At 38.2% G+C, this 17,358-nt stretch overlaps 1 protein-coding gene across 3 annotated transcripts in view; it reads right to left on the bottom strand.

Moving 5' to 3' along the window:
* SULF2 (sulfatase 2) overlaps window positions 1-16,801 on the bottom strand; it is a 63,049-nt gene extending 46,248 nt beyond the window's left edge. The window contains exons 1-5 of one of the 3 annotated variants that reach the window (XM_042883679.1): window positions 16,640-16,671; window positions 14,678-14,736; window positions 12,465-12,713; window positions 10,671-10,918; window positions 4,683-4,922 (exon numbers count right to left, since the gene is read on the bottom strand). In XM_042883679.1, the coding sequence (XP_042739613.1) occupies window positions 4,683-4,922; window positions 10,671-10,845 (415 nt within the window). In that variant the 5' untranslated portion in view covers window positions 10,846-10,918; window positions 12,465-12,713; window positions 14,678-14,736; window positions 16,640-16,671. Of the gene's footprint in view, window positions 1-4,682; window positions 4,923-10,670; window positions 10,919-12,464; window positions 12,714-14,677; window positions 14,737-16,639 lie in introns of all 3 variants that reach the window. The other 2 variants (XM_042883677.1, XM_042883678.1) reach the window with 2 other exon arrangements.
* Between the last annotated feature and the right edge of the window lie 557 nt (window positions 16,802-17,358).

Here is a 17,358-nt window from a genome sequence, read left to right as displayed (position 1 = left end):
CAGCACAGGTTCTTGGTTTACTTTTACAATAACTGCTACCATGATATATCCAGTAGGCTGAAGCTTTCTTTCACGTCATTTTCAAATCTAATGATCTCAAGCCAAGTAACAGATACAATTTGACAGTCCTAGATAAGGTAATTTTTCTATACAGAGAGAAAAAGATCTCAGGAAACGAATTTACTTTTGAGTAAAATAATTCAGAAACTTGATACCCAGTTTTCAAACATCACCAACATGTCTTGGAGGTGAATAACTTAACAATGCAGTTCCTAATTGTGCAAATCACATCTAAAAATCAAGTCTGACTCCTAAGCCACTTAATTATCATAATAAAAGATGGCCTTCAGATCTTCAGTAGCTGCCCTGCATACAGGACATCATTCTCAGTTAGTCTGTTTTCTTTATATGCACATAACTCTTCTTAATATTTCTCTTTACATGTATTGAGCCTTGCAGAAAATACTCCATTATTCTGTCTACAATTTGACTCCTTAGTTTACCAACTGTTCCCTACCAAAAAATTATACACAAAGATCAACTTCAGTTAAGTTTTTAAGCATCTCTGTAATCCAACTATTATGTAGAGTGAATTCTGCAGCAGCCAACTGATAAACAAGAGTATTTTTTTCTGGATGTGCATCAAGATATTAAAACCTGGTTGCATATTTTTCACATTCATTCCTCCTTTTCACCATTTAGCATTTACCAATGGCCTTTCTCCTCTATCTTACAATTTAACGTTAAAATCAGTTAAAAATGCCAAAGGCTTAGACAGTGAAGTGGAAAAATAATTACTTGAATGCAGTCAACCACTGTGTCATCTTCACCTAATATAGGAAGGAGGAAATGGAAGACCGTCACTGAATTTTAATGAATTCATTAGTTAATTACTGTAAATCCCTGTGAAAGCACTAAGAATGATTATTACTTTTATTCCCAAGAAATTTATTATAATGGCAGGGATGGACCTCCAACAATGACTTCTCTCTAAGTTCAGAATATATAAATGCTGCAGGATGACATATATTAATTCTTTGCATAACTCAAGTACAACCTTCCATCAGAGTGAGATACTGACATATTACCACACAACAAGTACTGTTTTCCTTTTTTAATAGGTTAATTCAACTTAATAGAATTAGCTGTACTACAGGGTACTGCTGCTCGACAGGAATGAAGATGGTAAGTTAGTCAAGATACATACTATATTTGCTGCATAATGTGCCACACTAAGCCCTAACATAGATGAATAGAATTCTTGCAGAAAAATCACTGAAGCAATTGCATGAATCAGCGAAGCAAAAGCAAGGCTGAATTTGGCCCATCATCCCTAATTTTATTGAGTTTAATAAGAAAAACATGTATTTTAATTTCCTGACTGCAGTAAGACTGACAAAGTATTCTGGAATCAGTCAACAGCTTTAAGACCTAATCATTCAGACAGACAGACGGACAGAAAAGAGAAGCTTTTATATTAATTAATGTTTAAGGGGAAGTTTAAACGTGTATTCTGATAAGGCTATTTCTTGTTAGAATCAAGCAAGCAACAAAGTATTGTGCATTTTGAAAGATGCCTCGTACAAAGATGTGTATATTGACAAAAACAGGATGTTTTCTTTGCTGTGAATGTTTACACAGGAACTTCTGGCAGAGAAATACTCTGACATTCAGAAACATTTGTCACAGGATCTCTTTCTTTTCCATTACAATCATCTGTTGCTCTAAGTTAAAGTACCAGTGACCACTAGTTTAAGTTTCTGATAATTCAGATGTTGCTTACAGGGTCTTTTCTAAAGATTAATTCACTAATTGACTCGGCTTGTTTCAACAAAATGCCTTTCTTGCCCAATTCCCCACAATATGTAACGGGACAATGTTCCAGAGTGACTGTTTATTGAGATTAGAGATCTGGTGTCTGCATGTACTGGCTATATAATAAGAACATGACCTTTTAGTTGCTGTTTGTGACATTGGTAATTTTTACACTGAGAGACAGGGTAACGCACAGGAAAACACACCTTTAACATCTACTGCCTTAAAGGCTTCCAACACAGGAGGACAAGCCAGTCATTGCACTGTCACAATATTTAATTGATTCACATAAAGCAACAGTGTATCTTACACGAGGGCCAAAATCCTGACTTACATGTGGAGACAGAAATTCCCTTGAGCTCAGTATCTTACCTTCACCTCTATGCTGCTAAATCATTGGTTAGTAAAACTTTTTAAAGTATTAAAGTTGAATAACACAAAGGTGGCAACCAAGGCTGAAGCTAAGAAACACTTAAAGGAAAGTCCCACCTTTTCAATCTCCTCTCACACATCTTATTTGAAACTTGTGGAGGACAATCACGCACCACACTGATCCCTCCTGCCTGCAAACCATCAGCACGTTTCCCAAAGGTGCCCACAGCATCAAAAGTCTATAAGAATCCAAACCACAAACGCCACAGGAAAAATACTACAATGCAGGATGACCAGAATTGTCTTTTGCAACAGAATAAAACACGGAGATCAGCATTACAGAGAGAAGAGCGAGGAGATGGGAAATGAGTGACAGAAAAGGGGAAAAAAATAATCAAAACAACACAACACTAAGAGAAGCTTAAAAGCAGTAGGAGAGTACAGTTTTTCCTTTCAAGTTTAAATAAAAAGGAAAACATAAAAGGAAAACACAGGGAGGTTTGGCTTATGAATTAACAGAAAAACAACCTCTCCACCAAAAAGACAGCTCTCTCATTTCAGAGCTGTGAGCTTACATATTAAACACAAACCTGCAAAAATCATATTCACCATGACTGCTTTTCCCTCTTCAAGAAAATAAACAAATAAATAAAAGCAGTAGGAAGCTAAAGTGTGTATTTGCAGGTTATGCCAGCAACACCACGCACTTTTAAATATTTCAATAAATCTATAAATTAACTCATGTGCTTTCCTGATCTTCCCTTACTGCAGTCATGTTCAAGGACACCCCATATCACTGTCACAGAAGTTGATCATAACATCCAGAGATATTCTCCTTAGCACATTACTTTCAAAATTGTGCAAACTGTACTTCAAAAGTACAGTTTTCTGCTGTTTCTCAAACAGGTATATCTGCTGAGATCTTTGGAAATAACAGGTGAAAATAAACACTTCCTTGATGCTGACTGATCCCTCATGTTGGTTACCACAAGTTTTTATTCTGAGACCAGAAATTAACACCAGTCTTCAGGAATGGTAGTATCCATTCAAATTTTTGTAATAATATATCATGTTGAGCTACGTGAATGGAGATCTCATTTACACCTTAAGATCACTTTGTAATTGTAAAACTATTTCTCATATTCCAATGCATTTAACTTCACAGAAAAAGAAAGAAAAGATAATGGAGATTCAACATAAATCTTGAATCTAAATGTAAACATCAATATAAAAATATAACACCTAAACACGAGGATATCTGCAACAGCTGTAGAAGTTGGTAGACCTTGCAGGTGCTCAAAATAGAGCTGCTACATATAAAAAAATTATTACAACAAACAAATATCAGCAACACAAAACAAACGATCTGTGAAGAATAACGCTTGGTGTGGTGTTCATACAATCACCAGAATTAGTGCCAGGAATGATAAATGGAGGGAAACAGCAACCAATTAACTAAGTATGCGCACTTCCCCTAATTTATGTCTTTCCACATTAATTCAAGTCTTTATTTTAAAAAACAAAACAGGGAAATTACCTATTTGTTTTAACACCAACCCTTTACAGTAGTGGCATGCACAAAACACGTGAATGGTTAAAAACAACAAAAAAAGGATCTTGTTTCAATTAATATTTAAATTTTATATTCTGGAAGCACCATCAAGATCAAGCCTCACGCATTATAAATTCAAAGCATGAATGTGCACTACCAGTAATAACTGTACTACTAGCACAGATATACTACAAGTAACATGGCTATTTTCTGACATGACAGAAAGCATTTATTTAGCAGGAAATGCAACAGAAACCCTATAATTGGCAAGAACCTAAAGCACATGTACAGAGAATGCAGGAAGGAAACAAGTGTGAAACAAGCGCTCCATATTTTCTGAAATCCTTTCTACAGGATCTTTCTTCCTAAGGAGCACTGTGTACAGGAAGCATATTTGTTTCTCAAGTGTACACGTGATTTTGCTGATTGTTCCTCAGATATTTTACCTTGAACACTGCTCTGAGAACGGACTGCCTAGAGAAAACAATCCAGCTGAGTGCTCTGCCTCAAAGCACATAAGGGAAATACCCTTCTCTTGCATTCTTAGTTTGATTAATATAACTGTTCCATGCAAAATTCAAATCATTAAATTATTTCCATGGCATTTCTCTTGTATTTAGCAGGGCATATTTTGCATTTGCTGTGCCTAGGGTTTAGTCCTGCAACAAGACATTCTGTTCCTATACCATGCATATTTACTCCTTTGTAAAGGTTGATGGCAGTGGCTTCTTTCTGTGTTGTTTTTTTTCTTCTCCACTTTTCTTTTTGTTTACAGTTTTTCAAGTAAAAGAACAAGGAAGGTAAAACTATAACCTACATGCGCAATAGAAGCTATGGCACTTTGCACTGTTGCAGTCCATTATGAAAATAAACTAAAACATATGTTAGCTTCTGTACTAAGAAGGCTAAGGGAACTTTTAAGTAGAGTCAGTCTTGATCTTACCTGTCCTATATCCTGTGTTGTTGAGGTACACAGCAAAAGTACGTATTTCATGCTGAGCCTGCCAGGATGGAGAAGAACAGTTCTCGTTGTTAGTGTAGGTGTTGTGGTTGTGGACGTATTTCCCTGTAAGAATGGAGGAGCGAGATGGGCAGCACATTGGTGTTGTCACAAAGGCATTGATGAAATGAGCACCTCCATGCTCCATGATCCGTCTTGTTTTATTCATCACTTGCATAGAACCTGAAAAAAGAAAATTATCTCAGAAATATTTTCTTGTTTCAGTCACATGAGATAAGAGCTCATGGTTTCCATCAGAATCAACCACATGTAGTAACAGCTCTGTGATTTCAGAGGGAACCCAAATTCTAAGACAGTCCACTTCCCCCCCATTTAGGAAGTTCTCCCATGGTTTTGAGAAGGGTGAAATACTCAAGTCCTAACTTAAGATTGAATTCAAACCTGTTGACATAGATCATAAACATTTTTTAATTTCTCTCTAAGCTCAAGATTTCCAACTGTAACCTAGAGTGCTTGCACAGCCTCTCTGGAGCCACTAGTACTGTTCCAGTAGCTGAAGGCAAGACTCAACGTGAATTAGACTGAGATAATACAACCTGAGGGTGAAATTAACTTTGTGCAGCAAGTCTGACCGTAGTTTGTATTATTTAATCCTTGGTTTCTGAAGATACCTGATGCACTACCTTTTGTGCCAACTTTCTGTTTCTGCAGAAGAACACTTCTAGCTGAGGGTTGTAATCGCAGAACTGTTCACACTGGAAGGGATGGCTCCAAACCCAATGTTCAAGCCGGTCTTCTAGAGTTTTCTACTGCATAAAACGCACTCTTCTCTCAAATTAAATATTAGCAGGAATTGATTTCCAGAAGAGGTAGCAATGGAACAAAGCCCTCTTCAGAATTTCCATAATCAACTCACATAGTTCTGTCTACCCACTTGACCCATTTTGATAAAGGTGTTAGCTAAAATTCTACAGATTCTCTAAGGCTTAGTTTTGCAGAATCAGATTTTAGATGAGTAGCTGGGACACACAACCAAACACAAACAAGCAAGTTTAACTGGTAGGGACTTGGATGATTTGGGGTAATGAGAGTCAAAGCCTTCTTGCCAGATGTTACTAAAAGACACACTGTTGGCAAAAGGCTGTTCTGTTACCCGTTTAAGACAAGGCTTTAGATTAGTTCTACCAGAACTATAAACCTAAATAAGCTTGGATCCATATCAGAGGTTCTTCTTACGCATAAAATCATCAAAGATCAGAAAAAAAGGACTTTTAGATTTCATTATCTGTTTGATAATCAGGTTTGATGTCAGGTTAAAACATCAGAGTGCTTGATTGAAGAAGAATTCCAACTTCCCAAGGAACTTATACCTGTCATCAGCACAACTTTGCAAAAGAGAGTAAACCTTTCCATCACTAATACTCCCTTCTAATTACAAGCAAAGAAAGCCAACAGAGAGCACAGAGATGAAGGTATGGGTTTATGTTGCAGTAGAGTTGGTGCTAACTTACCCAAGGTTGAGTTGGATTCATAGTTCAGCTTTAATCAATGTATCCTGCAACCATCTGGCACAAACTGTATGTCAATAATGGGTTTAGGTTTCTTCTAAGCTCTTTAAGAAGGGATTTCATTATGAAATTGCAACAGTAAGTCAATTTGACACAGAGAACACTGATATAACTAGGAGTAAAAACCTAAAGGGGAAATGGTTGCCGTATATGCCATATATAAGCCATATATGAAATCTGACTATGCAACCATGAATGGAGGTTAACTGCTAATGTATGCCATTTCATCTTAAAATTGCCATGGCACTAGTTTTCTTGAGATCATTTTGTTGGAATTAATATAAAAAAGAAAGAAAGAAATCTGTGCATTTTTTAATCAGAGTACATCCTTGTCACATCGCTTTGGCACAAGAACCAAGGTGAGTTATTGACTCTCCCTTCAGAGCTTGTTGAACTTCACATTTTGAAATAAAAGTTCTAAACAAAATAAGTGGGTTTTTGTTTTTTTGTTTTTTTCTTTCTATAACTGTGGGAAAAGAAAGTACACATTTTGGGAGAACTCTCCAGTTCTTTGAAGGCATTAACACAGTTAACAGTCAGTTATACATCATATGTCTCTGAAAACTGTGGACGTTTCCTCTGTGCCATCTTATGAACTAGCCCAAGAACAAGTATTGCCATTCCAATATTAAAATACAATTTAACAACTCCTTTAAATGACAGAGACATCTGTGCATAAATAACAGCACATGTTATGACTCCCCTTGGGGACACTAACTGTCTTTAATAAAACTGCTGTAATTACAAGGTCCTATATATCAACAGTCTCTAATACAAAAACTTATGATCTAATCTGCTTCCCTAGCTTGACAACTAATACAGAGTGACAGATCAGTCGAAGGTAAAACTCCAGCATACTCTTCTGTGCAGTGTTATATAGGCCAGCTTTAAATATTTTAAACAGCCTGAAATCAGCCAACCAAAGCTTTTTTTCTTCAGCTTGCCTCCAGTACAAACACAGAATTGCAGAAAAAAAGTGTAAGTTGATCTTTCCATAGCAGATTAGTTACATGCTAATCAGCAGCTGGAACCTCATCAAATCACCTTTTGAGGTTTCATTAGCTGATGTACCGAGAGAAATCATGCTTTAAAGTGTCAATATATTATACAGAAAATGTCTGTGACCTGTCAAAAAGCACTGATTATACATAAAAATGATTTGGTAGTTAAATGTGGAATTTCTATACTATCTTTCAAAAACAAAAGATCTACAAGACTGTAAAAATAGCCAATTAAATCAATTGGATGCATTCAAGCTTCTCACTTAAATCAAAGAAAAATCTAGGTTGAAATTACACTTGAATTTTGCGTAGTGTCCAAAACCTTACATTTAGTGTCCCTTCGCAGCTCACTTTAAGGATTAGGCTAATATTTTGACTACTATTAATGGAGAATGCACACTAAAAATGTATGCATTTTAATGGAATCTTGGCACTGAGGTTAAGCTCACGTGAACTAAAAGGTATCTAGGTACCTATTCATACCACTACATATGAATTTAACTTCACTTTTTAGTATGCTAGGAAAAAACAACACTATAATACAGGAGACCCAATTACATTTACAAATGCTACAAAGAAAAAATATCCAGTATAGAAAAGTGCTTAATCCTATTGTGTTCTTCAAATGAATGTTATATTGGAAAGGGAGTTATTATAACCCTGTACTGGCATATAACAACATATACAAATACAAGTATCTTTCATTAACTACTCAATAAGGCTGCAATCAGGGCTAGCTAAACAAAATCCTTTATCAGTTTAGCAGTTGTTCATGAAATAACATTGACTTTCTCATTAACTATGTTTTGCTGTCAGAGGTCATAATTTACACGAGTTTTAGCAAATTTCACTTGTTTAAGAGCTTTCAAGTCTCAAGTGACTCAGTAAATTCTGTAGGGCAATTTGAAAAGCAGCATCTATATGCAAATAAGTTCACAATCCCAGAACGTACACTTCTCTAAAGCCTTCCATTCGATTCTCATTAGACATCCTTTTCACACACATCTTCACTTCCTTTTCTTTATCTTTAATTTTAACACAGCTCTAAGACACTTATCTCCACATATGATAACTAAGAAACATTATCTCCATGATACTTTTATTTTTTTCACACATTGGAACAAGTAGGAACATATGTATCACCTCTGGCTCAGATTTCTGTAATGTGGCTGAAATATTTTCTAAATAATTAGATCCTCTTCTAGCTATGAGATAATAAGTTGGTTTATTAAACCACAACAACACAGTGGGCAACCTGATTACAGTAGAGAGACAGGGGAATAACATGGACTTACACGGCTCTTAATGGGGGAAAAAGAATTTGGTTCCAATTAATTATTTCTCCTCATCAGTATATTCCTCTTCTTTCTATTCACCTTTTCAGTACAATTCTCTTGATTAAAATGATAGTCAACTGAGCATGTATGTTTCAGTGGATCTTGGTGCTCATTCACCTTCTTGCATCTGTACCCATTACAATTTACACTTGTCCTTCAACGTGGAGATTCTACACTCTTTTCATCAGTGCTTCACCAGTCTGATCCTTTTTTCAATAGAAGACTGGGTTTTGGCTTCTTAAATAAACTCTTGATTAGCAGCAGCAGTAATAAAAAAAAGTTGAACTCCTTTCTTGAAAAGACAACATCTCCTGGCAAACCCTGCCTGCTAATGTTAAAACTACCTTAAATTTATTTAATTTAGAGAGGCTGTTAGGAGCACTTGAGATGCACTGTGCTCCTTTCTGACTCAAATGTAACCACAATAGAAAAATGAAAGCTACAACATCCACCAGTTGGAGAATACTCCAAGTAATTGAAATCTTTGTTATGCACAACCTTCTCTGCTATGCTGTCACAGCTCACAAGTTTTCCTTATTTTTTTTTATTTGTAGTTCACATCTTGTTTCTTAAATGTTTCTTAAATGCATTAACCACAATCCTCACAAATACCAATTTTGATTAATTTGGATAGCTCAGTAGACAACAGACCAAAACAGAAATTAATTCAAAGAAATACTGGGTCTCACAAAGCCACTAGTCACAAATGACAAATACCTAATCTCAGCTTCACTGGATGGATTTTCCTTAGTTAGATGCTGATTTGTGTGGACACGTGCCCATTATGCTTGAAATTGGAAAGCATCAGGTAATCGGAGAAGAGAAATATACTGCCCAAAGGACTTAGACAATTGCATCAGAAACAAGCAGGCTAGCATAAAATAGAAGATGATAAATTTTTTAGGACCACCTTCTGAGCCTGCAAGATAAAATACGTAGGTTCTTTTAGGTATGCATTATTAAAACTGCTTTTTATGATCCAAATAACCACTTAAAAAAAGTGACAACATCAAAAAAGCAAAACAAAACAAAAAGCAACCACCAGAACCAACCACAATATTACAGACATGCAGTAATACTGATAAAAAGGAAGCATCTATCAGAACATTGCCATGTTGATGTGATTAACCTCTCAACTAGAGAAGTATAGAAGTAATACAAGTTAATTAACTTTACTATTTGTGTTCCATTTCTTCTTTGAGGCTTGATACTAGAAAGCTGGCACAGCAGCTTGTCAAAAAACCCCACCAGACCACACATATAGCAGCTCTCATCTTCCAGATGATTCGGGCTTCATAACCACATAAAAGTGTATCTTTAATGTGAAATTACAAATGTAAACTGGATTGTGTTAATCACTTCTCCTAAGTGCAGACAACGTTTTGTACATATAAGCTAGCTCAGGTAATACAAGAAAACCCAAATTCTGACAGTTAATTCATTGTTCCAAATCATTAGGCAAAGCATGTTCAATCTCCTTTCTTCAACAATTAACATAGCATTAAATAGCTACATAGAAAATAGCATAAATAGCACTGCAGAACCTTTTCACACTAAGCAATTTTGGTCAGTAATTAACTACACATCTAAACGGACAATACTGAGAATAGTATGAATATGTTAGGTAAGATTTAAGTAATTAAAATTAAAATTGTATACGTAACGAATGCCTGTAATTACACAAAAAATTTGGGTAATTGCATGCTGCAATAATCAGTTATGAATTGAAACCTACTGCTTAGGCATGTAGCTTCCCAGGCTATACTTGCATTTGCCAGAAGCACAGTTTAGACATGTAGATGAAGACAGACAGACAGGAATCTCATATTTCCACAGAAACAGGAAGTTTGACATTCTAAGTAGAGATTACCTTCAACTGCATGCAACTGGAAACCTACATAAAGCTAAGTTTCAAGTTTCAACTTTTGCTATCTTGTTCCTTCTACCGTATCTTACACACAGACAATATTTTATAATTTTTTTGAAAACAAGCATCTAGCTTCAAGGAAAAGCAGCACTATACTCATTACCTAAAATTCTCTTTATGTTATGTTGGTTTCTTACCAAGTTCTACATCCTGATCATCAGTAAGAACAAGGATGATGTTTGGGCGGATGTTTCTACGGTCTCTTTGAAATCTTCCTTTCAGACGCTGATTTAACAGGAAAGCTGAACTTCCATCCAACAGTGATAAAACCATCATCATGAATAATCCAAGGACAACACTATGCTGTGCCATATTGTGTTGATTTAGTGTTCTCTCTGAACAACGTATGTTAATGGCTTCCACTTCGTTTTTGTTTGCAGGTATCCTATAAAAGACAGAGAAACATGTATTTATTTATACTTCTCCCTCACCACCCCCAGCTCAAAGGAACAACAACAAAGTTATCTCCAAAGAAGTGAGAAGCAAGAGTTAGATAATTCTAGATATACCAAAAAAAAAAAAAAAGTATGAAGTACTTTTTTTAGTATCAACTGGAAGCAGAAACTTGAAAAAGTCACAGTTCATAAGCTGTTACTTACATATGCAATTAAGTTTTTCACTCTATGCTCAAATTCAGCAGCAATTTCAAGGGCTCAGTAGTGCATCAAACTCTTACTCTTGCTTTGATACATAAAAAGTAACCTCCTTATTTAAGGTTCTGGGATGTACTGAGATGACATTTTTGCTTATTGCATCAAAAATGCAAATGTTGAAAACACATCTATGTATATTTTTAAGCAGTATTAAAACTTACTGAGTTTACCACACATTTACAAACTCACAAAGGATCATCAAATTAGAAGATTTCTATTTCGCTGCTTTGACTTACAGATTTCATTAGAGTACAGAACTGTTCAGACCCTGAAACTGTTGTAGGATACTGTCTGAAGTCTCTAGCTTTGTCAATGGTGTGATTTCCTTTTGACACTTCTGTTGGTTTCCAAGATTTTCAAGTATTATTGAGTATTGAAGACTACTACTGCAAATGACTGTGAATCCACTGAAATGTTTTGCACTGCCTTAGACTTTACTTCACCATAAATACAGTTCCCCAGTTCACCTTGTTTGTAAAACAGAGCAAAACTGATACTGCTCCTTCCAGTGAGCCAGAAAAGACACTGGCCATTCCTCCAAGGAGATGCCTAAAAATAAATGAGCGTGCTGAAGCATTTTTGAAATCACAGTTACACTCAGTCTTCTTCTGCTATAAAGGCATTTTCTCCTGCTTTCAGAAGTCAAAATATATGAAACTGTAGAGAAATATCAAGTACCAATTATTTCATCAGACTTAGTGATCAATGAGTCAGTTTCTGATGGGTTCCCTACTTGCTGCTCACTACTTCCTGGACTGTTGCCAATGATCTCTTGCAATGCAGTGAAAAAAAAATAATAAAATCAATTAATAATGACACAAGGGAGGCTCTCTGCTTTTTGTAAAGACCAGAAATGCCTGAGTAGAAAGAACCTAGCCAAGTATATTTCACCCGAATAAATACATCAGCTATTCTGTTCCTATAGCCACTTGGGAGAACAATTTTTCCCCAAGCAGATTATTTCATAGCTACATTATTACTTCATCTCTCTCAGTGTCTGTTGAGATAAATTTTTATTAAGAAAGTTCTCACGAAATAGCAAAACCACTGGTCTGAAAAATTATACTCAAATTCTATGCTTATTTAAGAAATACGTATTTAATTTTCATATAAGTCAACAGATATGTACTACAGTATGATGCAATATTTACTAAGGCTGCTTTCCAAAAATGTATGCTAATAGGTTTTTTTTTTTTTTGTAGTCTCTCTATTGAGTTTCACTAGCAGGTGAGATCAACTTTCTTCATAAAAAATAAAGATTACTTTTACATATCTTACCACTTATTTCAGTGGGTAGGGAAAGAGAAAAGTCCAGCTTCCTAAATTCCAGATACAGTTTTAGTACCTTTGCTGCTGATCAGAGACTTGCCAGGCTATAGCAGAATGAGCACCGATAAGTCCTATCAATTTTCATTCCTTGTAGTCAGAATTCCATCTGCAGCAGTAGAGCTGGGAAGAATCATGTCCGATTCAGTGTGTTGCTACTGTCCAGAGAAGTCAAAAGCAGCCTGAGAAGCAAACCTGGATCTGTTTCAAAACAGGACGGAAAAAAAATTCATAATTTTAGCAGACATACATACATATATATATTCCTCAACACTGGCTTTCTAGGGGGAAGAGGTAGAGAAATGGTTTCTGATCTTCAAAGATTGTTCCACATGTATTACTCTATACCAAAAAACAAGCAAACAAAAAAGAGTAATATAGATGCTTTCATTATTTCTATCTTTCTGACAATCTAAAATTTAATGTTTTCTTTTTCTTCTGTTCTACATTAGCCAGTCACTTCCCTGAATAACAGCATTTGCTGTCATTTCTTGCAGCATTTGGAAGGCCGTCCCTTTTTGCTGTATCTTAACTACATTCACTGAAGAGCGCTGTGCATATGATCACCTTCTTTGTGTTCTTCTCACTTCTTTTGAACAAATGCATGGAAATAACCTTATGGCCTCTTTCCCCTCAGTCTGTCTTTTCCTCAAAGTTTATTGCCCCTCACTCATTCCATTGCATTTAAAAATAGAAGTTGTCCCCAGCTCAGAGTGTTGCTTATCTATCTGTGAAATACTTAACGCATTCAGGGATGTACTTAAACTGCTGTTCCACAGCTACTTTACCAAACATGTACATTTATGGTTAAAAGAATTAGTTCTATCTGAGAGGACGCTGCGGATGGAGGAGAGAACTTCATGTAAAGTACAAGAGGCATTTCCTTCCAAAACCTGTTATCTCTTTCTATCCCCCTCCTCAACAGAAAATTGTCAACTATTTTGATGAGTTATGTTCCTGTTATTATCAAGGTAAGTGCTGCCAGGAACCAGCTCAAAGCATGTAATTATGTGCAAAACTCACACCAGTAACTAGGTAAGAAAATTAAAGCAATTTTAGAAAATAACCTATTTCTTAAAATGTGTATTCATAAAAGAAAGATGTGCCACTACTAACAGCATATTTGCTGTAAAACCTAAAAGCCAGCTTTAAATAGTTCTGAGAATAGTAATAGAAGAGCCTCTTGCATGGACTGCCAGTGGACAAATATAGATGGGTATTTTTAACCCTTTGCCTTCAAGGAACTTCAGGGAGGGAAATATGACTTAAAGTGCATTAATATTCTTCCCCCATTTCTATCAACAAGCTGAACTGTGACTCATCAGTAGTACAGAGAGTCTGCAGGCAATGCCCCAGTCTGCCTTCACTTTTAATATAGCACCCACTCCAATGATGCATTTTGCATTGAGTGGCACAGATGGTCCACTGCTTTATGTGTCTCTGCAGGCCATCCTCCAATATTAAAGATGCTTGATCTCTAGTGGCTCTCATGAGAATTAGGTACGCCTCTTATTTTCTCACAGATTACATGTGCAAACTTGACGACTGTTTTATATTTAGGGAAGTGCTATCAGAAATGCATCAAACACTCTGCAGCTGGGTCACCTAGCTCAGCTTTATCAAGCCTACAACTTCTGAGCAGGCTGCAGTAGAGAAAGTCTCGTCCTCTTATTTTCTATGGTTTACGGTCAAGTTTAACAAGTCCCCAACTCCCTTCATAGCCTGAATTAGATACAGCTGCCTTTTTTTGTTCTTAACTCCCGCTAGCATGGAGAATAAGAATAGTGCCAAACTCAGTTCTCCTGTGTGGCAGCGCAGAACACTACGCTAAGTCACATTATAAAAGTTGAAGATTTTAGTGCATTTATTCTATTTATAAAAGATCGGAGACAAGTTCCACTCCCAACATTTACACCAAGGAAGGACAACTTTTTAATACTGCCCTCAGTAATTATCGTCAGTTCCACTGCAGCGCAGGCAGGATGCACGAGGATGACTGATGTCAGTTCTATCCCCAGATGGTGTTTTTTATCAAGCTATTGATTAGTATTGCTTGGCACAGATGTAACATCACCACGTGTCAACCCAGTAGCTGACAGCAGACGGCACACAGTGCAGCTCCAAGCCTTGCTAATACCAGCCACACAACTGTCCTGTGCACAAACCTAGTGCAACTTCACTGAAGTCAAACAAATTACATTGTGTCAATATAATCAGAGTGCTCCTGTAACAGAAAAAGCACAAGGATACGAAATCAATTCATGAATCAAATGTAAGTTAATCCCACTTTAAGACTTTCTACAAAGCTGTTTCTAGTTTTGCTTACACTAACTTATCTTTTTTTTTTTTACGTACACTGCAAAACACGAAATACAGAATTGGTAAGGCAGCCACAATAGAACAGGGTAACAGCATGAAAGCCACGAAGTGGAACTGCACAGTAAGGGAAAGCAGGTTAGCAACAAGCGACACACACCTGCTCCACATCCAGCTGGAGCCAATACCAGGTGCATTATTCAAGCACACTTAGGTGTGCCATTTGTCCACTGCTTAAAGTCATTGAAATACATGGTGGTGGATCCATTCCCTAGCAACCAACCCAATTAAAACCACTTTGCCAGTTAAATGGATTCAGCCGCTCTGCCGTTCTCTTAACTCTCGACTTGCTCCTATACGTATCGGGTTTGGTTATGACATTCCATTTTCACTGAAGCTGTCAGCCATCATTTGAAACCATCATATTTTGTTTGTAAGAGACAAAAACAGCTTGATTTGTGAACTGGAAAGATTTCTGTTGATAATCCAACCAGGTTCTCAGGAGAAGGCTGAAGTTATCATTCATGCTATAATCTAACAGCACGCTGTATCTTCTTCTGCTTTGGCTCTTACTTGTTTCTTTCTTTTTTTCCCCACAGCCAGTCAGAAGCTTAAGCACAGCTAAGTGAGGCTCTCAGTGACGATAGCTGTGCTGATTTACCTATCTAAACCGTGGCTCAATTATTTTCCTTCACAAGCAACCAACGTTTATTCAGAAATCAGGAAGAGAGCTCCCAGACTTATCAGGGCACTGGATTACCATGCGGATGAATTCTCCTGAACTGCCTTCCTTATGCTGGTAAATTCCATACCAAAGCTAAATATTTATCAAAGGAAAGCCTACATTCATTGTGGAATCTCTTCCTTATTATGCAACTTCCTTTTAACTAACACTGAATTCAGTGTTCAGTTATAGTTTTTCTTAGGACTTCATTTTAGAAAATGTTTTAAAATACATAATATACTCTGTGCATCTCTGTACCATCCTTCCTATTCACCGCCTGCATATTTTGCTATAGGTTTCCTGTAAGTCACAACATTCATAAGCCTTCAGGTAGGTTTCACTGCTAATTGGATCCTCCAAACCCACACTAACAAACATGTTTTTCTTCACTACGTGCAGATAACAGCCCAACAACAACTTCTAAGAGACTAAGAATTACTCCCCTATTACACTTATTACCTCACGTCTTTATAAACCATAAAGACACTCTGATTCTAAAGATAATTATATTAACTTGTGCTATGTACAACAATAACCACCGACTTACCAGAAGGGAACGAATGCAAGAGCATTAAGACAGAAAAGGTAGGCAAGAACAGTCACTGACACAAACATTCTATCAAGCAAACAGATTTCTTGCAGCTAGATATAGAAACAAACCCTGCTCTGTATATACATCCATTAACACATACAGACGTTCAGCCGCACGCATTCCCCGGATGCATGCGATGATTTATGAAACGAGAAGCGAAGTGCTACAGCATCACTTATGTGCCAACTCTTCTCCCGACCACCGCCCGCCGCGTGCTGAGCTGCCGATGTCTGCACCGAGCGCCCTCCGCTCCGCGCCGCAGCGGGCCGGGGCTGAAGGGCGGCGGCGCCGCGGGGAGCAAGGCGGGGAGCTTCCGAAGGCACAGCCGCATCCGTCTGCCTTCCCGGCCCTTTTTCTCCGAACGCTCCCGCACAACTTTCAGCCCCGGCCGCTCCCCACGCGGCGCGAGCCCCTCCGCCCCGGCTCCCCGCCCGGTTCGGCCTCCGGAGCCGCAGCAGCGGGGCGCCGCCGCCCCCTCCCCCGCCGCGCTCTCACCGCGGAGCCGGGGCTCAGCCGCGCCGTGCCGCCGCTTTGCCAGGCCGCCCGCGGAACGCCGCGGCGGAGAAGGGCATCCTCTGGCAGCGGCCGAAGCCCGCTTCCGAGCGAGCGTTCAGAGGAAGCGCTCGGGCGGGTGCTCCGCTCCACCCGCCCCGTCCTTCTTCCTCTCCCTTCTCCTTTCCCCGTTTAAAAAGTTCATTTACCTCGAAGATCCTCCTCCCGGCGTTGACGCAACGCCCCGGCGGCGCGCAGAGGAAACCTGTTCCTCCGGCCGCAGCTCGCCCCGAGCCTGGCGGCAGCTCCGCGGGCTGTGACTGCGCCCCGGGGCCGGACCCCGCCGCGGGAAGGGTGCGCAGAGCCTCCCGGGGGGTGGGAGAGAGAATTAATGGCCCCTCGTTGGTCGTGGTCCGCTCATAAGCGGCCCGAGGCGACCTCGAGCACTGCCCTTGCCCTGCTACAGCAGCCCCTTACACTTGTGCGAGGGCTTATTAGTAACTGAGAGAGCCTTCGCTGAGCTCCTTGAGACGGTGACTCGAAACAACATCCATCATACACGGAAAAGCAATGATGTTTAAATAAATATCTAAATACACACAATCTCGCGTGGATTCTTTGGGAACGTCTAAGAACAGCTTTCAAAGACACTAATTTATTGGTACTTTACAAAAAGCATGATTTTTTTCACAAGTTACACTGGTGACAATGCCACACTGAGC

The sequence above is a fragment of the Lagopus leucura genome, unplaced genomic scaffold, assembly GCF_019238085.1.
Source record: "Lagopus leucura isolate 7727_CA_CO unplaced genomic scaffold, USGS_WTPT01 Super-Scaffold_100039, whole genome shotgun sequence".
NCBI classification, from domain to species: Eukaryota; Metazoa; Chordata; class Aves; order Galliformes; family Phasianidae; genus Lagopus; species Lagopus leucura.
The sequence above is the reverse complement of the archived record's forward strand: the minus strand, read 5'-3'. Positions and strand labels throughout refer to the sequence as shown.